The 25,904-nt window shown below is 51.1% G+C and overlaps 1 protein-coding gene across 1 annotated transcript in view; it reads left to right on the plus strand.

Annotated features, from left to right (window-relative positions):
• The window catches only part of ZC3H4 (zinc finger CCCH-type containing 4), a 39,286-nt gene continuing 13,382 nt past the window's right edge, over positions 1–25,904 (plus strand). The window contains exons 1-10 of the mRNA XM_021681352.2: positions 1–161; positions 15,720–15,939; positions 16,215–16,325; positions 18,982–19,204; positions 20,779–20,930; positions 21,649–21,745; positions 21,858–21,997; positions 22,563–22,670; positions 24,149–24,260; positions 24,851–24,960. Coding sequence (XP_021537027.1) covers positions 1–161; positions 15,720–15,939; positions 16,215–16,325; positions 18,982–19,204; positions 20,779–20,930; positions 21,649–21,745; positions 21,858–21,997; positions 22,563–22,670; positions 24,149–24,260; positions 24,851–24,960 — 1,434 coding nt within the window. The remainder of the gene's footprint in view (positions 162–15,719; positions 15,940–16,214; positions 16,326–18,981; positions 19,205–20,778; positions 20,931–21,648; positions 21,746–21,857; positions 21,998–22,562; positions 22,671–24,148; positions 24,261–24,850; positions 24,961–25,904) is intronic.

Here is a 25,904-nt window from a genome sequence, read left to right on the forward strand (position 1 = left end):
ATGGAGGCCGCGCCCGGGACCCCCCCGCCGCCACCATCAGAGTCGCCGCCGCCGCCATCGCCGCCGCCGCCATCAACGCCTTCGCCTCCTCCGTGTTCCCCCGACGCCTGCCCGGCCACCCCGCACCTCCTCCACCACCGCCTCCCGCTCCCTGACGACAGGTCAGGCCCCCGGCCCGGCCGGGGCAGCGTCCCCGGGGGGAGGAAGAGGAGGAGGAGGAAGGGGGGCGGCCGCCATGTTGGGCCGGGCCGCGGAGGAGGAGGAGGAGGAGGAAGGGCGGGGTCGGTGGGTGTCTCTCGCTCGCTCGCTCGCTCTTTCTCGCTTGCTTTCTCTCCTGGCCTCATGCGTTTCCCCCCCCTCGCGGCGCTCGCCCGCTCTCCCTCGCTCTCGCTCTGTCTTTTTTGGGCGCCATGCTGAGGGGAAGGTGAGGAGGCGCCCCCCGGACCCTCGCGCCCGCCTGCCCGCCCGCCCTGGGGAGGGGGCGCTGGGGGGGGGCTGCGGAGGCCCACGGGGGTCCTGGCTGCCCCAGCGCCCGGAGCTGGCAGCCATGGGCCCGCCTGCCCGTCGCCTGGCTTCGGGGAAGGGGATGGGGGAGGGGCTCCCGGACCCTTTTGGTTGGGGGGGGATCTCGAGCAGTAGCCCCGCTCTTAGGGGTTTGGAGTTGGGGGTCTCCCAGCCCTTGGCAGTATCCTTTCCCCTGGGGGAGGTGTCCCCTGCCCTACTTGGAGAGGTACCCTAGTTTCCTTAGGCAGAAAGTGGGGGTTCGTTCAGTTCTTTCTACATCCTTTTAGTGGGGGGTCCTTCGGGTGGGGGCACTCGCACTTTTTTTTTGGCGGGAGGTGTTTCCTCGCTATACCCTAGAGGGCAAAATTGTTGGGGGGGGGCAGATCTCTAGCCCCTTTGATGGAAGCCCCTGCCTCCTTTGGGGAGAAGCCCCTTCCCCGTGTTTTTTCTTAAAGGCAGGGGTCCTCTCGTTTTTCGTAGGTAGGTGATGCGTTTTTGGCGGGTGGGTGGGGGGCTGAGGTTTGGTTTCCCTTCCTTGTAAGGGAGAGGAAGTTGGTCTCTTCTTTCTCATGGGGTTCCCTCCTCTTTCGGGCTAAAATGGGGCGCCATCCCTTCCGGGAGAGAAAACGAGGTGTTTTTTTTTGTGCTTTGGCAGGGGGTGAAAGGGAGCGCCCCCCCCATCCCCTTTATTTAAAGTGCGAAATGGGTTCGCCCCACGCCCTTCTCTGGAGGATGATAAAGGCGCCAGCCCCGCGCGTTTCAGGGCGAGGTTGGGGCCCCTGTTTTCCCTTGCTCCAGAGGGTTGGGGTGCAGGGTTTGCCCTCCCTTTCTTGGTGGGGCAGGGGAAGAGGTGTCTAGAGAGTGGATTTGGAAATGGAAGGAGGTTTTCCACCGGCAAGAAAGGCAGGCAGAGGAGGAGTGGGGGTGGGGAGGGGAAGAGATCGCGCTGGACAGATGGCTGCCCCACAGCAGCCCGGGCTGGGGAGTCGCTTGAGGACCCTCCCCTAGATAGGGGTCTCAGCTAGGGCTTCCTTGCCAGGCACGACGGCCCCTTCTCCCCACTTCCACCTCCCCTTTTCCCTTTCTCCTTCACAGACCATACTTTGCCTTTTAAAAGAAATGCCACCCACATTCAGAGACACAAGTGCAGCAGTTTGGTGAGCTTTTACAAAAAATTTTTTTTGTTTTCTGTTTTGTTCTAATTAAATGTATCGTCCTGGGAATCGCAGCCCATCGCAGCCTGCCTCCAGTTCAAGGAAATAAACAGATTAGCAAAGGTCTGTGCGCTAAGCCCACGTTGGGTTTCCGGGCCCCCCTCTTGGGGGCAGGTGCATTACTCAAAGGTGCTTACACGCTTTATTCGACCTCTAAGGAGTTCTCTTATGTCAGAAGTGTATGTCTTACAATGGGTTGGGATGGTAAGTAGCCTCTTTTATTGAGTAATTCAATTATCTCCCTCTTTTTGTCCCTTTCCTGCCTGCCTTCCTCCTGCCTTTAGACCAAAGTGATGCTTGAGTAAATTTATATGTTCGAATCAGGATTCTAAACCCAGTTGAGCCCTTTAAGACTTGCACATCCTTTTGATCTTTAATTTTTTTAATTTGTCGTACACAGTTTTCCTAAAGGAAAAAAAAAAAGCGTTACTGTAACATGACAAAAACTTAATGTAAAGGGCCCATATGTTTTCAAGCCCTTGGTACCCTCTCTCCATTTCAGTCCATTGCTTTGTCTCCAGCCTTCATCTTTGAAGAAAGTGGATACTTCAGGTCCATTTGTAGGGGACGAGGTTAACTGAATTTGGTTTATGATACTTGCATTCGAGTTAAGGTTCTCCCTCCCCTCCACTCCCCACTCCCCCCCCCCCAAAAAGATTGTGGTTCAAGTAGATCCAATTCGCTCCTTTTACTCCAATGTCTCTTATGGTGATGGACGTTTAAATTAAGCAAGTCATTTGTAAAGTACTGTTTAAGCACCAAATCTGTAAAGCGTGTCAAGCCCCAATCTCCTCTCCCTGTCTCCACTGTTCCTTTGTTCGAAAGCACATGCCTGACCGTGAAAAGTTGATGCAAACACGCCCAGTCATGGTGGAGAGAACACTTCCTCCAGCCCCCTGCCCCCCCCCACACACATACAAGATAAAAACAGCAACAGAAATGACTTGCAGAACCAACCACTGTACTTCTGATGTGTTTTACAAGCATAAGTTCTTCCGTTAAAAGACAAAACACGTTGAAGTTCCATTTTCCGTCTTGCCCACTTTTGATCCCTGGTGTACTTTGGTAGCGAAAACTTTTTATAACACACAGCCCAGTTTTCCCCTCCGAAAGATCCTGTTTCCTTTTTTTCCATTCTTAGGAGAAAAAAAAAGTTCACTTACGTTGGGATGAGGAACCGTAAACTGCAATTCAGTGGGCCACTGGTTTTATTCTTTCTCTCCATATACTCACAACCTAACTGCTGTGAAGTGGTGATCTTAGGTATGTAAAATCAGTTGTGGGAGGAAGAAGCATCCACACAGTACAGTATCCTGCAAAAAAAATGTCTGAAGCACAAACTGAACACACCATCCAGTGCACAGGGTCAGCCGAAAAGGAATTGCTTTTATTTGAAGTTTTCCCTCCTTGGTGAAATTCCTCCTCCAGGAGCCAAGTGCAGAAACTGGATGCTAACAGATGAACCTTCCAAGTTTCGAGGGCGACTAAGTTGTCGAAGGATGCTTGTTTAACTTTACTTGAAAATGAAGTGTGGAGGAAATGGGATTTCTTTTGTAAGTGAAAATTTTAGCAGTCATTCGTTGAACTTAAAAGTATTTCCCCCAAACATTTAAAAAGTACTCAGGCATATCAACACAAGGGTTTATTGTTTTTTCGTTCTCAAAGGACTCCCATGAAAACCAAGAAGCCCCAGTAATTATGTCAAACTGTACTTCGATGGTCTTTGTTTTTGAAATGTCACAGTACTGCCTTTTTTCCCCCCCTAAACTGATGTACCAGTACTAGTTAAAATTCAAATTAATGGATGTTGCAAAAAAAAGGGTGTCACTCAGAATCCCTGATTTAACAGCACCTCTTAGACACTTGAAATCTTTAAAATTGTTATATTCTCTGTTGGAGAGGTTTAATCGGAAAGCAAATTAAAATATTCCCAGTAGAAATACAACCAATTGTGACCATGAAAATACGGATATTCTGGTCCTAAAAACCCTTTATTTTTTACTCTCCTCAAATTCGTTCTTCAAAAGAAAACCAGGATTCCCCCAACAGGGCTTTCAGTCAGACTGTCCTGTCTCCCAGATAGGGTTTTGATTTGCTCGGAAGGTTAAGTTTTTGATTCTTGACAAGCCAAGATTTTTAAGTACAGATAGCTCTTCTAGAAGGACACTCCTGTGGCTTTTGCTTAGCCTGGAAGGCTGATCCCAAGGGGGAACTGTTTTGCACCTGTGGAAATGAAGGTTTTCCCAGCCGTTGGCCTACCTGGCACATTAGAGCTGAATGGTTGACTCTGAGTTTGTTTCCATCCAGTTGAATGTAGACAGTTTCATATTGAGCTGGTTTAGTAATTTATCCTTAAATAATGCCTCCACGTCCTCTGCTCCTTTCTCTTAGATCTTTTCCCTGCCCCGGTAGGGGAGGAATGGATGTCTCAGGGTGGCCTTATTTGCTGTTCCCCTCTGCTAGGTTTTTGTGGCTATTAAGTCCCTAGAACCATCTCCTATAAGCCAGATCCGGTTACGGCAAATACCTGTATGGTGAAAATCGCTAATTATTTCCAAGCCTTTGTGGATAGCTCTAGGTCAAACCATATTCCAGAGAACCTGCGTTTTGGTCCCTGTGGATAAAATTGTCTAGTACCAGAGCGACGGGTTGACCCAGAGTAGGAGGTTGAGTGACAGAGTAATTCAGAGCAAACAGTAAGTGAATGGCTGAGTTTCTAAGTGAGCAAGGTACTTGCCCCTACCTTGGCAACAAAGCTCCTGCCACAGTAGGAGACGAAAGGCTGGTTTCTGGCGTTCGTGGTAGTTGGCATTTAATAAGTTGATTGATTCAAGCATCCGGAGGAACAGTCTGCTCATCGGTGGTGGGAGTCTTGTCAGAATCAATGACTTGAGGCCGGTTTCATAATTAAAACCTACTGGAAAGAGTGGAAAAGCTGCCTGTTTGGGTGGGCCTTTATCTAAAGGTCATTTGGTTAAGTCCAAGGTACAAGTGGGACTGTCTGGGGGGAACCAGATTTTCCTGGATTTGGCTTTCCAAATTTATCGGCCTCGTCTTTGCTTCGCAACGATTTTACTCTGATGGTTACTAAAGATGGCAGCTCTGGAAACAGTGCGCAGGGTTTCTTAATAATGATAGGGGATTATGTGGGCAGTTTTTACATTTCTTCCTCGATCAGTTGATGACAAAACCAAGACATGGCCCCTCAGATGGTATAGACTTAGTCGCATCCTGCTATTGGAATAATTTATTATTCCAATACAGGATATTTGCTGGGAGCATAGTTTGCTTCTCTTGGCCAAATTGCTCAGGGTAGAGAATCTTTCTTGTTTTGTTTTGTTTTGTTTTGTTTGTTGTTTTTTTGGTGACTGTATCTGTGAACTGGTGACTCAGCTCCCTATTTGTTAAGGCAAGTGGTGACATCTTCTGAATGTCGGGGGTGACAACAGGATAGGAAGGAACACTGTGGCCTTTGGAGACAGATAAGGTTGTGTTCAGGCCTGGCTCTCCCTGCAGTGGGCACCGAGGATAATGCCCGTTTCTCAGGGTCATTGCGGTCAAGTGGGCATACACAGGATGCCCACACAATGCCTGGCATTCGCAAATCTTGGTTTCTTTATCTTGCTGTCCCTACTAGCAAAAAAAAACTAAATAAAATTTATAGTCTGGTATGTAAACAGAAACAAGCATAACATCTGTGTTTTTGAGGGAAGTCAAGTTTATCTTCCACCTCTTAGGTTTCTGGTCAGCTTATTTAATTGCAGGGAGCAGATCGGGGTGGAGACTCCATGGTAGCCATCTTAAGGCATGTTTTGCTTGCTGAACGGACAGGTGCTGGAAGAGTCATGGCATCTTGAGGTTATGCTAACGACCTTCCCGTGTTCCTCTTTGGCAATTAGAATCCAAGTCTTGCTATGACCACGGTAGGCCTCCTGAGAGCTGCGAAAGCAGGGCTGTAGCACCTAACCCACTGCTGATGGGTCACATCACCTTTTAAACAAGTCCTTTACCTATGCTCTCCAGAGTCTTGAGAAATGAGCAAGGCTTGTCCCAGCCCCATGATTCCTTTGCCCCTTGGTAATTTGGCTGAGTCAGTTAAGGCTTTGTTCATTCAGCAGTCAGGCTTGTCCCGTGCTTTTCTTGGAGCAGAAAAGTTTTCAGAGTGTGCAGGGAGCTCTTCTCTCCTAAGGACTTTATTTAGATTTGGGCAAAGGTGGTTACTGCCTGTAGCAGGCCTCAGATTTCCTTCCGTTGTTTGACACCTGCAGCTTCTGGCCACGGTCAGGGGTTTGCTGCCCCTATGGCAGCTCTGGATACCCACCTGCGAAGTAGGTGTCTTAAAAATGAACTGCAAGGTGAGGCTGAGTGGCTGGATCATGCGTAACCGGTAGATCCACCAGTTTGCTGAGCACCTGGTTCCCTCGTCCCTGTCGTCCCTGTCGGGGGGTCCCAGAAACCATAAACTCCAGAAGCATAAAGCCTAGTAAGGCATGGATTCCATTTGTTCCCTCTAAGCCAGGGTTGGTCCTCTTCTGGGAGAGAGATGGTGGGGAGCGGTGGACAGCATGGACGTGGGAGTCAGGCCGGCCGTATGAGACTTCGTGAGTCATTGACTGCTAGTCTTCCCAAAGGTGTGACAGGGTCTCTTGTGCAGTCCTATGAAGGGCAGCGATTACCTGCCAGAGACCTTCGGAGTGCTTCGTGTGTGATAGCTCACCCCAGCCCTACCCTGAGAATTTGAAACAAAAATGAAGTCACTTTTTTTTTTTTTTGACAGAGACACAGCGAGAGGGAGAACACAAGCAGGGGGAGTGGTATAGGGAGAAGCAGGCTTCCCGCGGAGCAGGGAGCCCGATGCGGGGCTTGATCCCAGGACTCTGGGGTTATAACCTGAGCTGAAAGCAGACGCCCAACAGCTGAGCCACCCAGGCGCCCCAGAAATGAAGTCACTTGTCCAAGGTCGCAAAGCTAGGGGGTGTGGAACCAGAGTTAGAACCTGGGCAGCCTGTACCCAGACCCAAGCTCTCTACCCAAATGCCATCCTGGAGCTGACGCTGCGGTGTGCAGCTATTAGTAAGATATGAAGTCCCATTTATTGATTTGTCGCCTGCATTTGAAACACAAAGACATGAGAGAGGATAGAAAAAAGCAGAGTACGGTGAAGTTAAAGCCGCTCCAGAAAACTTGTTTGAGAGAAATGTAAAGGAGGAGATGTGGGTCAAGGTCAAAGTTTAAAAGCTGTTGCTGGCAGGACGGGTGGGCAGTCTGTGGCTCTCTGATCAAAGCCCGCCCACCTGGCTTTTTATTTTTTAATTCTAAGTGAAGTTTTATTGGAACATAGCCACGCCCATTAATTTATATGGTCTGTGGCTGATTTTGTGCTGAACAGCAGAGTTGAGTAGCTGGGACAGAGACTCTGTGGCCCTCAAAGCCTACAGTATTTACTCTTCGGCCCTGTAAAGAAGAAGGTTGCTGGCCCCCCGCGCTGGTCTGATGTGCCTACTACCTGCACAACAGCTGCCATGATTTTTGTTGTGGCAGGGGTGGTGGGTGGGAAGACACGCGACTAAGGGAATACAGGTACTCCCTTTAAAGTTGGTCCCGACTGGCTGGCCCAGTTAGTAGAGCATCCATCTCTTGATCTTGGGGTGGTGAGTTTGAGCCCCACCTTGGGTGTAGAGACTAAGAAAAAAAAAGTAAGCCTCCAAGAGAGTGGGGTGTGCTGTCCCTCTGTGACCTGGTGCAGCTCCATCAGCCCTGTGTTCCACTCCTTCCAGTGCACGTAGAGGCCGAAGCCTGGGCTTTCGAACCTTTAAATCAAAGGGATTTTCATTTATTAGAAGTAACTGGAGACTTCTTGAAGCCATTGTGGAAGCAGATCCCAGCTAACACATCCCTGTTAGGGCCTGACCCCAGGGAGCTGGGGCCAGACGTGAGTGACACTTGGCTCAATGTCATTTGCAGGTGGCTTGGGTTATTGCCCTCCTCATTTTCCTAACATCAGGGCTTAGGTTTCCTTGGGATTCCAGGCCCTGCCATTGCAGGGCACACCAGAGCAGTCCCAGAAACTGTAGCTTCTTGGCAACGTGGGTCGGGCTGCTTTCCTTGGGGGGTGCCGACTGCTGGCCACTTTCACCTCGGTTGATATGTCAGTTGCGTATGGGCTCTTGTCCCCCTCTGGCCTCTCAGGGGGCCCTCCGTAAACACTCAGAAATGAGTTTTCGATTAAAGACAAGCCCTCAATCACCTCTTTGGAGTTTGAAGTAATCCAGGTTACTGCCTGGGAAGTGGTCCAGTGTCCGTGTTGATGCAGCTAACAAAGAGGGTGTGCAGAGCTGAGGCTGATGCTGGGTTTGTGTGGAATATATCACAGGGGCCCAGCCAGTCTGAGTCTGGCCCTGTGCTGGGCCCTTGGAAAGTCAGGTGACTCCCAGCCTCTGATGTGCCCTCCGAGGAGCCCACAGTTGACTGGGAGTCAACAAAGAGTTGCATACAGATAATTGCAGTTCTCCTTAAATTCTTTAGTGGTGTATGAACAAGGAATCTTAGTTGTCCGAGGCCCGGTTTCTTTTAAGTTGAAAATATGAATACTTTGTCTTAGTTGAACGTACGTTGAGTGGAACCAAACTGATTTCTTCAGAAAAAGTTCCAGACAAGGAAGAGTCTTGGTTCCCAGGTTCAGTGATTCAGTTTTCCTTTCTGGAATAACAGAAATCAGCCCTCCTTGGATGAGAACCAGCATCTTTCCAGCTGTAAGCAGTCTGAGGCATGGTTGGCGTGAGAAGATGGTTAGGAAACTCTGTTGAGAAACCAGTTTCAGGGATTCTTCTGACAGGAGGAACTTGGATCAGAGAGATATCTTTATCAAAAACAGGAGTCATGTTCAGAGTGAGTGGGAGTGGAAGAATAGCCACTCAGGCAAAGGAAATGACCCTTGACTCTGTGAGACTCCTCTAGCAGGCCAGGTTTTCCCTCGATCAATTTGTTTGACGCTCTACAGAAATGCTCGGACATTTGTGTGCTTGGACCAACCCCAGTACGGTGCTGCACCCTTTGGGAAGAAACATTCCTTCTGGTGTTGGACAGCTTGGGAATTTCCTTCCCTGGGATTCCTCTTGCTTTCTGTCTGTCAGGGGAGAAACCCTTTACTTGGGTTTTGGCTAGGATTCCTTGAACTTTTCTGTGCACCTCTTATTCCCTAAACTATCCAAAGTCTTTGGTCAGAGTTTCAGGTGTCCCAGTTCCCTTTATTCGATGTTGGAAGGACTGTAATTGCCTCGTGTCTTTGCACAACGATAGTTTTCCTCCTAAGGACTTGCCCTGGGCCAGGGTAGTGCTAAGCGCTTGATTTACATGGTCTCAGGAAATTCTTCCCCTGAGAATTCATCTGTCCCAGAGGTTCTGTCGCTGCCTTCACTTCGCAGTTGAAACCCTGGGGCACAAGAGTGTTAAGGACCTCATCCAGTGTCTTACTATCTCACTTTGCCCTTTCTTGGGATACTGTTTCATTTAATCCGTTTTCTGTGCATCAGTCTTATTTTTGCCAGCCCAGTTACGAATTTCTTTTTTTTTTTTTTTAAAGATTTTATTTATTTATTTGAGAGAGAGAGAATGAGAGAGAGCACATGAGAGGGGGGAGGGTCAGAGGGAGAAGCACACTCCCTGCCAAGCAGGGAGCCCAATGCGGGACTCCATCCAGGGACTCCAGGATCATGACCTGAGCCGAAGGCAGTCGCTTAACCAACTGAGCCACCCAGGCGCCCCCAGTTACGAATTTCAAGGCAAGAGTTTTGTCGGTTAGCCGGTTGAGTTACTCTCTTCCAGATAATTTCTAATTATGTCAAGGGTAGAGGTGAAGAGTTGGGCCTGGAGTCGGAGAGTCCAGGACTTGTTCCAGTTTTGCTTCTTCCTGCTGTGACCCCATAGGTAGATTTCTTCTCTTTGATCCGTAAAACAGGATGCTGAGAACCCATGACAAATGTAGGTTTGTTACTGCGCCTTGGTGCGAGACGAGTAGAAGGGAACTCAGTAGTATGGTGCCTGGCATGGAGGTTGCTAATACAGAATGTTCGTAATGAGTACTTCCCACTGCTTTTGGTGTATAAGGCCCTGAGGTATCCAGGCAGGTTTTGTCATTGTGGAAATGAGAGCAAGAGGTAAGGCCTTGTTGAGGGGTGATGGAGCCTCCCCCCACCCCCTTTCCCTGACCCCAGACTCCAGCTCTCTGCCTTCCTTGGCAGCCTCTCCTCACCTTGCTGAGGCTGTCCCCACTCAGGCCATCCTTTTTTCTTTTTTTTAACCTATTATGGAAATTTTCTAGCATTTTCATGAGAGGAGAAAGGCCATCATCTACCCATTTTCAACAATTATGTACCTTTTGCCAATTCTGGTTCATCTCACTACATCACTCCTCTGCCTTGCGAATTTTAAAGCAGATTTCACATCATTTCACCTGCAAGCTCTTCGGCACATATTTCTAGCTTAAAGAGCTTTTTTTAAATAGAACCACAAAGCCGTGATCCTAACAAGGTTAACAGTAATTACTTAATATCTGAAATACCCAGACCTGGTTCAGATTTCTCCGTCATGGCCCACATTGACTTCTGGCAGTTAGGTGTGTTCATATCCAGGTCCCAGCACTGGGCGGCCTCTTCTCACATTGTTAAAGTGAGGGCTCGGGGTACTGGTGGTCATTGGGCTTCTCTTCTCCCATGCTTGGTTTGCGCTTGGCTGCTCGGGTGGGGTGGTGTCTGTGATGGAGGCAGGTTACCATGGAAGTGGTGTGATGTCACAGTCTCTTGTGATCCCACCTGAGAATGTTGGGGGAAAGGGAGACACAGAGCCCATTTGCTCTTGATTTCTGGTCGATGAACCTGGGTAGTAAGGACACTGAAAAACATGTGCAAGACCCAGAGGCTTATTTCAAGAATTTCCTGCCTTTGAAAATCCCTCAGCGAGGTTCCTCCCCAACCCCTGGGGCTGCTTCACCTCAGCGTCAATGCAGGGAAAGGCTCTGTGCCTTCGCTCCTAGTAAACAACTGCCCCACACAGTTGGATTTGGGGACTTCTGCATTTAGGCCTGTCGTTAAACATTTGAAGAGGCCGAGCCTCCTTGTAATTTTGTAATTTTGTCCCTAGTTAATAGGTCATTCAGAGCCTACCCAGGCAATTTGTTGAGCGCTTGGGCAGTTAATGATCATAACCCTGACCTTCACATTAACCTAGCCACCTCTTGTCAAGGGCTCTCATGATCTTCAGGTAACAGCCACTGCTCCCATGAGTTTCCATCTTTTTTGTGTGTGTGCCCTCCCCCTTTTTTTTGTAAACCAAGGTTGAGCCACAAACTCGGGCCCCTTCTAGCTTCCATCCAGATCTCTTGTCTAGAGAATTTCCATGTTGGGAAGCTTCATTTTTTTAAAGGGGCCTTTGTCCATTCTTCCTGGGGCTCAGCTCACCCTGTGCCTTTCCTTCCTGGTCAGCCATTCGGTTACTTTGTCTTACCACCTAAATTAGAGCTAAGGAAGGGGAGATACTGGTTTGTCGGTTTCGGCAGCAGGATTTGTCAGGAGAGGACCGCGCATGCACGGTTGGGCCAAGTGAAGCAGGAACTAGTTGGCCAGCAGTTAGCAGTGGCCCCCAAGGGGAGTTGGCTGTAGCTTCTCCGTAGAGAAGACACTTTCCAGTGAGCATCCGGGCCAGTTTAGGGTTATCCATGCAGAGGCACACTTGTGGTAGCTGGTTCTTAAAACCAGTAGCTGCTTTTCGTCTGGTAGTTGGTGCCTTCCTCATGTCAGGGGCTTTATCCATATTATCTCATGTAACCCGAAAAATCCTTGTAGGTACCACAGTTATTCCATTCCACAGACGGGAAAACCAAGGCTAAGTGTACCAACAGCGCTGCTAGGGAAGCAGCAGAGCTCGTACTCGGCCTGCAGGAAGAAGCCCCATGCCCAAATCTGTAGGCTGGTGGGTGGGGCCAACCTACTTTGAATCGTGAGGTTCCTTTACCCAGTAACTGTTCTTGCCAAGCCCATGGTGTATGATGACTTCAGCACTCTCCTGTGCCCTGTGGAGTGGCCAGTCGGCAGTCCTTAGAGTGGGCATCCAGAGCTGGTCTTTGACCCGAGAGGAGGGGCTGGCTGTCACCAGCTCTGTGAATGGGAATTTAAACGCCCTGGAAGCCTAGTCCAGGAGGCACGAGACAGATCTGACCCTCGGCTAGTCATTGGCCTCTGCCCCTTCTCTCCTGGGCGCTGGTTCCAAGGCAGTCCCTGGCTTGGTTGGCTTCCCGTCCCTAATGGCCCTGGCAGGCCGACCCCGGTGCAACCATCCTAGGACGTTGCCAGTCCGGGCCCTGGGAATAAGGCCGTCCCGGCTCCGGCTGACGCTGCAGGCTTTCTCCTGCGTGCTTGTCTCAAGAGGGCTTGGCAGGTCTAGATTGAAATGATTAGCGAGACAGGGCTTCCCCCACTTTTCTTGAGGGATTATGTCACAGTCTATTAGGCGCGCTCCCTTGGTGTTTAATCCCACTCTGACATGGGTTTTGCTGGCAGTCTGCGAAGTGGCACCACTGAAGCCCGGCTGCTGTTTGTGGAGGCTGCTTTTGTGCAGGGCGTGTCCGTGGTCCCCAGGATTTCCGCCCCCCGTCCCAGCGGGTTTGGTCGTCTTGTCTTTTTTTCCCTCGTTCACTGCTTAAAGGAAAACAGACCTGTATTCATGCAGGACATTTAGCTGGGAGTTTCCTGCAGTAGCAGAAGGGCACCCCCGCAGGTGACCAGAGCCCGGGGCTTTGAGAAGTTTGAGAGCACAGCATGGCCAGATGTGCTGAGAATGCACAGTGGTCCCCGGAGTGTCCCCGGTCTCTGTCCCCTCCAGTCTCCCGTTTCCCTTCGTAAGTCACCAGCAGTTGGTTTATACTGTTTATTTTCCAGTTTGTCCCAGGTCCATCTCAGGAAACAAAGTTCTTTTTTTTTATTTTTTTAAAGATTTTATTTATTTATTTGACAGAGAGAGACACAGCAAGAGAGGGAACACAAGCAGGGGGAGTGGGAGAGGGAGAAGCAGGCTTCCCGTGGAGCAGGGAGCCCAATGCGGGGCTTCATCCCAGGACCCTGGGATCATGACTTGAGCTGAAGGCAGACGCTTAACCAACCGAGCCACCCAGGCGCCCCAGGAAACAGAGTTCTAAGTATTCACTCCCCGTTTTGTAAAAAGTTGCATGGTAGATTCTCGCTGAGCCCAGATATCCTGGAGGTGTTAGTATAGATAATGCAGAGACTCCCTCTTTGGCCGAAAGTCTTCGTAGGGTGGATTTGAATGAAAAGGTCTTCTTCTGGAATCATTCTAGGGGATGGTCAAGGCTTTGGAGTCGCTTGGATGGTCTTTGGGCCCCGCCCCCAGGTGTTAGCTGCAGAATGAATGGCCTGCGCGCGTTCAAGCAGGCGGGCGTGTGGCAGCAGGACAGGGGCGGTGGCCTCGGCTGACCTTGGGCAGGACCTTTCTCTGCCCTGTCCTGGTGTCCTCGCCCTGGAGTGGGCGGAGGTGAGGGAGTGTCTGGACTGTCTGCTCCTGACAAGTCCTTTCACCTACTCCCCTTTGAACTCCTCCTGTCTGAAAGAAGACAGTTGAAGGGGTCTTGCCATTGGAGCCTTATTTTCTTGAATCAAGGCTTCTGGGAGCCCGCGGAAGTTCTTGTCTTCCTGCGTTCCCTCTACCCCTGCCTTCCCTGGGATGCTGGGTGACTTTCACCATGTCCCTCTACCCTTTTTCTTTTCCAGACTGTTGTCAAGAGTGATGCTCTTTTTAGCTTCTCTTCATGGAAGGCCAGCCTCTGTCTTTCCAGTTTGTCTCTGGGCCTTCCTCCGCTCCATAATGTCCGTCTGTATGGTCTGGCCGCCGCTCCCTGTGTTTGCTCCTGAGGTGTGGTGACCTGGCCTGCCCACAGTGTTCCCAGCAGGGACACACATCATGTTTGCTCCAGAACACCCCCGCCCCCCCAACTCCAGGCAGCAGAGAGTGTGCCATGCTGCCCTGTAACAGCCACTCCCTCTGGCTGGCCAGCTCACCAAAGCCAGTTTCCCCAGTTGGGTGGTACTTTTACTGCAGGCAAGGCCACTCCAGCCACACCCTGTTCTGTGGGCCGCACCCAAGCCGGTGCCGGAAGGTGCCTCACTTGTCAGGAATGCTGGCTCCTCCCAGCTTTGCTCTGCATCTTCCTGTGGGGCTGACCACTGCCCCCTGCAACCTGGTGGTTTGCAAGGAAGCCACACGAGGCGCCCATCGGTCACTTCCCTGTCTTGTTTCCTTTGAAACATCAGAACAAATTTTGTGTCCTGAATTGTGTGTGTGAGAGCTGCCCTTGACCTCTGCTGGGGTATCTGTGGGTTTGGGGCCACTTGGGTTTTAAGCCGATCTGACCTCATTGAATTGGGAATGAGAGTTAAGAGAGCAGCACCACCTCGGGGTAGACAAAAGGGGTGGTGCGAGCGACAGGGCGTGAGGGACTCTGGGAGAATCACCAGTGTGTTGTTTCTCCACGCAGCTCAGTAGAACCTGCAGGGGCTCTGGGGACCTGCTCGCCTGGTGGGCTTGTTCTCACACTGACCCCGGTCTTCTCTGAGTAGTGAGCTCTTTTCTCCACGGATTCGATCCCTTTGTGGGTAGCCTTTTGGGTCCTGGGTTCATTACGCCACTGTTTCTGTTCTCATCGTCTTTGTTTGGGGTCCTAATTAATAAGGAAGGACCTTTTTATATTCTCACACATTCTCTTGCATGGTCATGCAGGAGGAACTCTGGGAGCTTTTTAAAGATTTGAAAACTTAATTTATTTTTTTAAACCAACTCCTGTACTTGTGAGAACTGTGTCTGTGGGTTTGGCTAAAAACTGGAATCTATTTCTAGTTGCTTTCCTTCTTGACCCTATTTATCACCTCCACCCCATCCCCTAGATATTTAGATATTTAGAATGTCCTGTTGGCAGTGTCTGGAAAGTGCTGTTATTTTTTAAAGTACTAGGGATGGGGGTGACATGGGGGAGGTAACAAAGGAAATCTGTAGGATGGGGAGCCAGAAGGGATCCCTGGGGTCAGAGCAGTGGGGTGGGGGGACCCGTTCTGTGGGCACTCACAGCTGTTAGGAGAGGACCTCAGGAGGGGTCTGGGGCCTGGGACCCTTTCCTTGCCCCTTCCCCTTCTCCAGCTGCTCGGTTGCCCCCCCCAAATCCCCAGCCCGGAGCTGTGCAGCTAAGGGTGTGGGTCAGACCTCGAAACCAGAGCTTATCACTAGCACTTCTTTATGGGGCTTTGGTAAAAGACAGCATCCTCAGGTGCGGTCCAGGCCTGACCGTGGGTTGGGCCGGAGTCTGGGGGTCACCCCTGGTTCAGAGCCACAGCCCTGTCTCCACTGTCCACAACCACCACCCTCAGCTCACAGGACTCCTCCATAGGGCTTGGGGCCATGCCAGTGACCTCAGGCCCACTGTGCCCCACTACACTTGGGGACGGACCATGTTCCCTGAGACAAGCAGCCTCTGTGGCCAAGTAAGCTGTGGAAATGCTCTAACACGGGTTGTACAGGTTTCTTGACGATGAGACTTCTGGAACTTCTGTTAGAGCATTAAGCACTGTGAAGCCCCAGGATGGGACTTTCCTCACCTCATTTGACCACAGAACCTTGTCACTTTTCTTCTGAGAACCTTAGTCCTTTGGAGCCCTTTGATACGTCATGGCTTAGAGTCGTCCGATACCAGTGGCAGTACCTTTAAAATCCAGTGGTCTCGGGTCCCCACCCGCTGCCCCCAGCCGGGTTACGTGAAAGCAAGTGCTTTCCTTTTGGGGGGAGGATGCGGGGTGGGACAAGAGGCAGTGGCCCCCACGTCCTCCCGAGGAAGGCCTCGCTCACAGCAGTTGGGCTCCCTGTTCCCGTCAGCCGTGGCTAGCCCAGAGCCCGCGGACGGTTCCTCTCACACCCTGGGTTCATACTGGCTTTGGGGTTGGTTTATAGGGAAGATGGTGAGTTGGAAGAAGGTGAATTGGAAGACGATGGGGCCGAGGAGACCCAGGACACCTCCGGAGGGCCCGAGAGGAGCCGGAAGGAAAAGGGGGAGAAGCACCATAGTGACTCGGACGAGGAGAAGTCTCACAGGAGACTGAAGCGAAAGCGGAAGAAAGAGCGGGAGAAGGAGAAGAGGAGGTTGAAGAAGAGGAGGAAATCCAAGCACAAAGTAGGTCCGGGAGGGCGCGCTGGGGCCAAGTTTGTCTTGTAGGCCAGAGGGCACTCTTAATACTGCTGGTTCTTCCTTCCCCAAATTGGATAAAGAGCTTTTTTTCCCTTAAAGAGTTGGTAGCTCATGCTCTACTGCCACTAAGTGCCCCTAGGGGAGGTGTTTCTCATGGTGCGCAGAGCCCTTCCGGCACATTCCAGCAGTTTGTCCCTGGGCTGACTGCCTGAGGGGCCGGCCTGCAGCAGTTCCTGAGTTCCCCTCCCCTGTCACTGCAGCGCCATGCTTCTTCCAGCGATGACTTCTCTGACTTCTCTGATGACTCGGACTTCAGTCCCAGCGAGAAGGGGCACCGCAAGTACCGAGAGTACAGCCCCCCGTATGCGCCGGTGAGTAACTGCTGCTCAGGGGCCCCCCACGGAGCTGGGAGTGGGCGCCAGGCCTGGGTTTGCTGAGCACTTGCTGTGTGCTGAGCACTCTTGCACAGCACTTCACTTGGATTTTAAGCCTGCAAGATGAGATCCTTTTTATCCCCATTGTGCAGGTGAGGAAACAGATCTGGGGAAACCAGCCAGGTTGCAGCCCTGTAGTGCAGGAGCGGGGGTTTGGGCCCAGTCAGTGGCCGATCTCCGTTGGCCATGCTCTTAAGAGTCTATTTCCCATGGCCTGGGCAGGACTCAGTATGTCCCCGTCCCCAAGAAAGCTGTTGATTAACCCTGTTACAGCTGACTGACTGCCACTGTTCAGAAATGACCTTTCGTGGAAAATCGGCTAGAGAATGAAATGGTTTTACAGGAGTAAATTATCTCAAATGCTGTGGAGTCAGAAATGTTTATCCTATCATAACACTGAGCTTAGACGTGCATTTATATTTTTTGGTGTGTACGCTCTTCTCCCCCCAACCCCCAGCAAAACCTGTAAGAAGAAAAATCAACGTAGATTTTCAAGTTTTGATGAAAAATGCTTAAAAGCTCTAAAAAGTATCCTAAGTATCCCATGACTCCGTATCATCCATCCTAACGGATAAATTATTGTTTGATGTTACAGTTGATGTTGATGTGCTAACAGGGATTCAGACTTAAACCTGACCGAGACAAGGAATGCAGGATACACCACAGCTTCGATTGATAACTAGGGGTTGAGGCTTTTTTTTTTTTTTAAGATTTTATTTATTTGACAGCGAGAGCGGGAACACTCCCCCTGCTTGTGTTCCCACTCTCGCTATCTCTCTCTCTCTCTCTCTGTCAAATAAATAAATAAATAAATAAAATCTTAAAAAAAAAAAAAAAGAAGATTTTATTTTTAAGTCATCTCTACATCCAACGTGGGGCTCGAACTCCTAACCCGGAGATCAAGAGTCTCATGCACTGACTGAGCCAACCAGGCGTCCCTGGGGTTGAGGCATTTTAAGATCTGCTAACATAGTCATGAGTGTCTGTATATCTGTGTTTTGTATTTTTTCATTTTTTCATAATGAGTGTGGATCTTTAAAAATTAATAGGTTCTTTTAGAGCAGTTTTAGTTGTTTATTTTATTTTTTCCGACTTGAGAGAGAGTGGCAGGGAGAGGGAGATGAATCCCCCATGCAGACTCCCTGCTGAACGTGGAGCCGGATGCGGGGCTCTATCCCACGACCCTGAGACCATGACCTGAGTTGAAACCAAGGGTCAGATGCTTAACCAACTGAGCTACCTAAGCATCCCAAGAGCAGTTTTAGATTTATAGAACATTGAGCAGGTAGTTCAATTCCCTACCCACCCCACCCAATTTCTGCTATAACACTGTATGTTAGTGTGGTACGCTTGTTTTAATTGATGAGCCAATCTTGATGTGTTATGAATTAGAGCCTGTGATTTACATCAAGGTTTCCCCTCTGTGTTTTACAGTTTTTTGGTTTCTGACAAAGGCTTAATGTTACACATTCATAATATATTATCATATAAGAGAGTTTCAATTCCCTAAAAATCTCCTACGCTTTACTTCCCCTCTCCTCCCTGAGCCTCTAGCAACCAGCAGCCTTTTTCTGTCTCTGTAGTTTTGCATTTTCCAGAATGTCAGATAGTTGGACTCTTAACAGCATTTAATTTCTTCAGACCAGTTTCTTTTACTTAACAGTATGTGTTTGTGGTTTCTCCATGTCTTTTCATAGCCCCATGGCTCATTGGCTTGTTTCTTTTGACTGCCGAATAATACTCCATTGTCTGGATGGACCACAGTTTATCCATTTACCTACTGAAGGCCGTCTTGGTGCCTTCCCTGTGTGTGTGTGTGTGTGTGTATCTAACTTCACCCAGTATCTCTTGACACTTTGGAAAGCATCCTTCAAAATGGCTTTCTGGTTTGGTTGCCAAGTAGGTCATTAATTGAATTCTAAGGCCCGAAGAAAATTTTGACAAAGGAGCACCCCTCTTGGAGGGCCTGGCTGGCTCAGTTGGTGGAGCATGCAACTTTTTTTTTTTTGTTTTTAAGATTTTATTTATTTATCAGAGAGAGTGAGCATGAGCGGGGGAGAGGGACAGAGGGAGAGGGAGAAGCAGACTCCCTGCTGAGCAGGGAGGATGTGGAACTCCATTCCAGGACCCTGAGATCATGACCTGAGCCAAAGGCAGACGCTTAACTGACTGAGCCACCCAGGTGTCCCAGAGCATGCAACTCTTGATCTCAGGGTTAAGTTCAAGCCCCGTGTTGGGTGTGGAGATTACTTAAAACAAACAAAAAACCCACCCCTGTTGCCTACCAGGCCTCCTCCCCAAATGAGATTGCTGTGTATCCCTGGGAAATACCCCCTTCTCTTCCTTCCTCAGTTCTTATCGCGGGGTCTGTGTGTCCCCATCTTCTTTCAAGCTGTGGCCCTTTCTGAAGCACAGAAACATCTGGGCCCAGCACCCACTGTCCCTCAGGTGGGAACTAGTCCCCCTGAGTGGCTGGTGTCTCGCCCCCTGGGCGGCAGAGACACCAGTCAGATGTGTCAGTTTAGGGAACAACGGGGACCTTGGTGGTTTGGACTCGGGGCCCCGGGGCCGGCTCACCCCCTCTCCCCATCAGTCCCACCAGCAGTACCCCCCGTCGCACGCCACATCCCTGCCCAAGAAGGCCTACTCCAAGATGGACAGCAAAGGCTACGGCCTGTACGAAGACTACGAGAACGAGCAGTACGGGGAGTACGAAGGCGACGAGGAGGAGGACCTGGGAAAGGAGGACTATGACGACTTCACCAAAGAGCTGAACCAGTACCGGCGTGCCAAGGAGGGCAGCAGCCGGGGCCGAGGTGAGGCCCTGCCACTGCCAAGGGGCACGGGAGCAGAGGGTGGGGGGTGGCCGGGCCAACGCAGCACGGAGCTGAACGGACCCCTCGGCCTGGGGCTGCGGAGCCCTGCGTGTGGCAGAAGAGACAGGCGTCATTTGGTGTTGAGAGGAGTCGGAGTCCAGAGAAGGAGGGCAGGAACTCAGGGCTGGGGGCGTTGGAGCGAGCCACCTGGCGAGAGGCTCCAGTGCCCGGCCGGCCGAGCTTGGGATGGAGCCAGGTTGGGAGGAGGCGGGGAGAAGCTCGCGTGGCCAAAGGCTGTTTTCTTCATCCACTTCCTGGTCAGCTGTGAGGAGAAAGAGAAGAGACGGCTTCTTTCAGACCTAGGCCAGGATAACTGACAGCTGGCTGCCCCGGCCTCCTCCCCCATCCTCCCACCTCCTATCACACGACAAGGTGGGACTGCCACACCTCTGAACCTTGAACCTGTGGCAGTTAGGAGGATATGGTGGGGGAGGGCAGAGCCCCAGAGACCCAGCCTGGCCTCTTAGAACCATCTCCTGCCTGCAAGGTTTTGCAGCCCATGAGGGAGGAGGGCTCCCAGGATTTTCTAGCTCCGTGGTTCTTAGCCCTGCCAAAGGCCCAGCTTACTGTTTGACTGGCTGTTCATTTAGTCTTTCTTGGGCAATCTTTCCTGGACGCCTCCCTGGATAAGCCATGCTCTTTGGGGAGATTCTAGACCAGTGCTGTCCAGTAGAGATCTAATGCAAGCCACCATATAATTTAGAATTTTCTAGTAGTCAAGTTAAACAAGTAAAAGGGGGGTAAAAAGGAAAAGGAAACAGGAGATTGATTTTAACAGTATATTTTACCTAATACATTCAAAATCTTATTTTAACATGTTATCCAAACAGACGTAGTATTTTATATTCTCTTAATTTTTTTTTTTTTTTTTTAATGCAGAAAGGTGGTTTAATTAAAGCCCAGGGACAGGACCTGTGGGCAGGAAGCTGCCTCTTTTTTTCTTTTATTTATTTTTGAAGATTTTATTTATTTGACAGAGAAGAGAGAGAGAGCACAAGCAGGGAGAGCAACAGAGGAAGAGGGAGAAGCAGGCTTCCCGCTGAGCAAGGAGCCCTACATGGGGCTCAATCCCAAGACCCTGGGATCATGACCTGAGACGAAGGCAGATGCTTAACCGACTGAGCCTCCCAGGCGCCTTCTCTTTCTTGTTTTCAACTAAGTGCTGTAAATCCAGTGTGTGGTTCACCCTCACAACATCTCGTAGTCTGGTCATGTTTCACTGGCTCCGTAGCCACATGTTCCTGGTGGCCACTGTATTGGACAGTGAGTGCAGCTTTCAGTGGACAGGTGCTCCTGTGGCAGTGGAGTAGGTGTGCGTCCAGGATGCTGAGGCCTGAGGCCCCCATTGAGGGCACGTGGATGAGGCAAGGGGGCGACGGGACCAGCTGCCTGGAGCTGGTAGGAAGGCTTGAGGGGGAGATGACTGACCTCAGGGGCAGAAAATGGGCTGACTTCTCTCTTGCTGGTGGGATCTGCTCCCACTGGGGGTGCTCACCGCCTGAATCACCCTGCAGGCAGCCGAGGCCGTGGCAGGGGCTACCGGGGTCGAGGCAGCCGCGGAGGGTCTCGAGGCCGAGGCATGGGCAGGGGCAGCCGCGGAAGGGGCAGAGGCTCCGTGGGAGACCACCCGGAGGACGAAGAAGATTTCTATGAAGAGGAGATGGAAGTAAGCTCTCCTCCGGCCCCGGAGGGGAGGGGGGGAGGCGGGCTGGTGGGCGCTCTTGGGGGCGGCCTATGAAACTGTGGTGGAAGGAGAGTGTTTCATGGCAGGACTGTGTTTCAGCATTCATTTCTTATTTCGGAATAGAGGAAACCTTCATATAGTTCCAAATTGAAAAGGTACCAAAGCTGTGAAAACACCTCCCATTCTTAGAAACAAGTTTCCTGAATGTCTTCTAGAAAAGTTTTAGACCTTTGCAATCAGGTGCTTGTTTATTCACGCCCCCCAACACACACACACACACACACCCTCCACACCTTCCACACTCATTGTTGTGTCCCAGCCCGAGACCTTTCCATGCCAGTACACAGTGAGCCTGCCCTTTGTTAGAGCCACACAGCTGTCCATTGTGTAGGAGGCCCCTTGTCGGATTTGCCCCAGGAATTGGGAGTTGTGGGAGTGAAGACCGTCAGGGAGAGGATTAGAACCACCCCCCTCCTGCTTTGGCTGTGGTCTGTGAAGAGGGGGCACAGGCGGGTGGCCCCAGGTTGCTCACCTGCCCTTTTGAGTCTCCTGTTGACCTGCAGAAACAAAAAGGCATGTAGGGGCAGAGAGTACAGTTAGGGACAGCGTTAATTGTTCCCCGTATGAGATTTGCCTTCTCTCCTTTTTTTTTTTTTTTTTTAATTTAATTTTTTTACCTTCTCTCCTTCTGGAATCCCAGTATGGAGAAAGTGAGGAGCCAATGGGAGATGAGGACTATGACGAATATTCCAAGGAGCTGAACCAGTACCGCCGGTCCAAGGATGGCCGAGGACGAGGTGGGCAGGGGGCCCAGGAGGTGACGAGTTGGGGGGGGTACCCTCCTTCCAGCAGCTGCTGGATTTGGGTCCTGGGGAGAAGCAGCAGGTGAATGCCATCTCTCCTCTGCAGGGTTAAGTCGAGGCCGTGGCCGGGGTTCCCGAGGTCGAGGGAAAGGGATGGGCCGGGGTCGCGGGCGAGGTGGCAGCCGAGGAGGAATGAACAAGGGCGGAATGAACGATGACGAAGACTTCTATGATGAGGACATGGGCGTGAGTTGACTCTTCATTTGGATCTAATGTTTAGCCAAGGCCCTCTTCTTGGATTTGTTTTTTTGCCTCGAATGAGTTGGCCTCAGAGGCTAGTCCTGTCCTCCTGCTTCCATCAGCTGTTCTCCATGGGCTGATGAGTACTACTCATCTCTTATGGGGAGGGAGCTGTGCTGCCTGTGAGACCCTGTTTTTAAAACCACATCTATGTAGCACCTATGTCTCTGTGGTGGGGAAGGTTCCAGGTGACCCAGGTAGCCTGGAGAGTTTTATAGCAAGCACGCATACTGCATCTAGGAGGTGAATGTGTTCCCGCACCGGTGTGTGGTGCTCTTCAGGTGCCAGCACTCCATACCACGGGGCTCAGACCCCGCACAGCCTCAGTGGTGGAGGTAACCTGTTCGCTGCTCCTGTTACGTGAAGACGCTTCTGTCGAGGGAATGCTCATCCCCACCAGCCACCTTCTGTTCCTGTCAGTCCCTTAGAACCTGTCTCTACCAGTCTGCATCGTCCCCCCCCAGCCCTTCCTTTTCATCCCCCTTTACGCTCACACCCTGTGTCCTAACAGGACGGTGGCGGGAGCTACCGGAGGAGTGACCATGACAAGCCCCACCAGCAGTCTGACAAGAAAGGCAAAGTCATCTGCAAATACTTCGTGGAGGGGCGGTGTACATGGGTAAGGGGCCAGTTAAAGTACCTGGGTGCTGGAGCACGGCAGCAACCTCACAGAGGATGCTCGGGCCTCTGGGAATGTTCTAGAGACCACGCTAATTGGGGACAGTGGTCAGGTAAGGGTGGAAGTGATTGACTACCAAGACATGGTTGGGAAGACTCTGGTCTTTTCTCAGACTGAGGAGCCAGAGCATGATGACACGTCTGGGTGGTTTTTTGATGTTTTTGTTGGTTTGGGGGGCCAAAATTATCAGCCAGTCCAAATGGCCTCAAATGTATTAAGATCGACACTGATACCAAAGATGTAATATGTCTTGGTTAAATTATTGAACTTTAATGTCGGAGAGGGAATTATTAAGCTACCCAGATAGTAGAGGTGGGAGAACCAGACCAGCCTTGAATTTCACAGCAGAGTTCAATACCAGAAGCTGGGCCGATGACCACAGAGTTCTGAGGGCATAACCTGGTGGGAGTTCAGCCAGCCAGCTTTTTATTCAAGTACGATGGCAGTGGACAGATCCTGGCACACACATGCCCAGGGAATACTGCACCCGGGTATAGACCTTAGAAGAAAACACGTATGTGAAACAAACGTATGCATATATAAGATGCTCCTCGTTATAGTCGCAATTCGTGTTATTTTAAGAAGTTTGTAATACATCTGAAGACGGATGAGTAGCCGTTCCTGGGAGTAAGGGGAACAGCTATACAGAACAGTTTCTATATTGTTCACCGGGGTTTGTGTCCTCTGAGTGTGTCTGACTTTGGATGATAGAAAATTGAGCTCCGCTAGTGTAAACACTCAGACGTTGTTTTTCTGAAGGAGGTTGGTGCCCTGGTCACTGGCACTCTGGGGAACTTCCTACTTTAAGAATGTCCGCCGTCTTTGAGCGCGTGTCGTTTGTCCTCATGGTTCCATAGTGGCTGCTGTGCCTCTGGGCGTCCCATCTAAGGGCTAAGAGGAAGGATGGGTGAAGGGATTTTTTCTTTTAGTTGAGGCAGCATTGTCCTCCCTTGGGGACTTTGGCCTACGTTTCATTGGCCAGGACTTCCCGGGAGGCTGCGGAATGTACCTGTCCAGCTGGGCACATTCTTCCCAAACAAAATGGAGGTTGTGTTAGGAAGAAAGAAGCATGGGGCTGGATACTGGCCACCATGCGGCACATGGTGAAAAATAGTGGGTGAGAGGAGGGAGAAGGGGGAGAGTAAGAGAGAAGTGCTCAGGGGCAGCGAGTGGAGCCTGGAGGAATGGGGTTGTGGGCAGGGGAGGCAGGGCCCAAGAGAAGGGAGCGCACGCCCTGTCAGAATTTTTCAGTTGGTGGGAAACTATGTCATTGAGCCCCGCCCTTCCCTGTGGGGTATTCGTCTGTCATTGGTCCTCTGTGCTTCAGCCAGGACAGAGTAGTACCTCCCATTGCAGGTGGGCATCCGGGAGGGCTTACTGGGCCCCACCCCCTTACCTTTTCCTTGCTTCTTTTCCAGGGAGACCACTGTAATTTTAGCCACGACATCGAGCTACCAAAGAAGCGAGAACTGTGCAAGTTTTACATCACCGGGTTCTGTGCCAGAGCCGAGAACTGCCCCTACATGCACGATATCCTTTGGCGCTCATCTCTGTTGGGATGCAGGGCTCACACCTCTTCCCTCCTCCCTGCCGACAGCGGCTGACCTTCACTGTGTGCGCGCTCCCCATGCCAGCGCTGGGCCGAGCTTTCGGCGTGTCTCGGTCTCCTTGAACCCTCATATCTGTCGTGTGGCAGAGCCGCTGTCCCTGTCCTGAGGATGAGGAAGTGGACGCACACGCGGTCCATGATTTCTTTACACAGACTCTCAAGACTAGCTGTACCCCTTGTCTGTTACCTTCCTGAGACTTTTCCAGTGGGCTGTGTAACCTTGGGCACATCATTGACCTTTATTGTTCCTGCTGAGTGAGGACCTGTAGACAACAGGCCCCACAGCCAGTGTGGTGGGGCGGAAAGCCCTCCAGAGTAGGAGTCTAGGAGTCTCTAGAACTGGGGTCTCAACTCGGGTCTGCTGCCAGCCCACTGTGCAACCCCAGGCTGGGCACTTCACCTCTCTGGGTTTCCAGGTCTCATCGCCAAGACAAAGGGGGTTGGATTCTGCCCTGTGCGGGGGGGGGTTGGGGTCCAGGAGGCTGTGCTTTTGCCTTAACATGCCGTGAACGTGATTTTCCCTGTAAGTTGTACCACACGACCGGGAACTGCATTAATGGTGATGACTGCATGTTCTCCCATGACCCCCTGACTGAGGAGACCAGAGAGCTCTTGGATAAGGTAATGTTGGCGGGAACGTGGGGACACACAGCTGCCTCCAGGGGAGCCAGTGGGCGTGCCTGCCCTTGACCTGGTGTGACCACCTGTCCGCCTGGCTTCTGTGCGGGACCAGACTTCCCACCTGCCTTGATCAGGAGCTGGGCTGTTTTAGGGAGGGAGTAAGGGCTGCATTCTTTTTTTTTTTTTTTAAGATTTTATTTATTTATTTGAGAGAGAGAATGAGATAGAGAGAGCATGAGAGGGGGGAGGGTCAGAGGGAGAAGCAGACTCCCTGCCGAGCAGGGAGCCCGATGCGGGACTCGATGCGGGACTCGATCCCGGGATTCCAGGATCATGACCTGAGCTAAAGGCAGTCGCTTAACCACCTGAGCCACCCGGGTGCCCTAAGGGCTGCATTCTTTTCTGCAGGGAGAATTGAGGTCCTCATGCCTGTATCTTCTCTCTGGCCAGGGCAGTTTTCGGGGTGGGGAGGGGGAATGCTACACAAAAGGAATGCTGCCTACAAGCAAGGTAGTTATCTTTTATTTTATTTATTTATTTATTTATTTATTTATTTATTAAAGATTTTTATTTATTTGTTTAACACAGAGAGAGAGAGCACAAGTAGGCAGAGCAGCAGAGAGAGGGAGAGGGAGAAGCAGGCTCTCCGCTGAGCAGGGAGTCTGATGCGGGGCTCGATCCCAGGACCCTGGGACCACGACCTGAGCCGAAGGCAGCCGCTTAACGACTGAGCCACCCGGGCGCCCCTATTTATTTATTTTTAAAAGATTTATTTATTTATTAGAGAGCAAGAATGAGAGAGAGTACATGAGAGGGGGAGGGTTAGAGGGAGAAACAGGCTCCTCGCTGAGCTGGGAGCCCGATGCGGGACTCGATCCAGGGACTCCAGGATCATGACCTGAGCCGAAGGCAGTCGCTTAACCAACTGAGCCACCCAGGCGCCC

Source organism: Neomonachus schauinslandi, chromosome 16, assembly GCF_002201575.2.
Source record: "Neomonachus schauinslandi chromosome 16, ASM220157v2, whole genome shotgun sequence".
Lineage (NCBI taxonomy): Eukaryota > Metazoa > Chordata > Mammalia > Carnivora > Phocidae > Neomonachus > Neomonachus schauinslandi.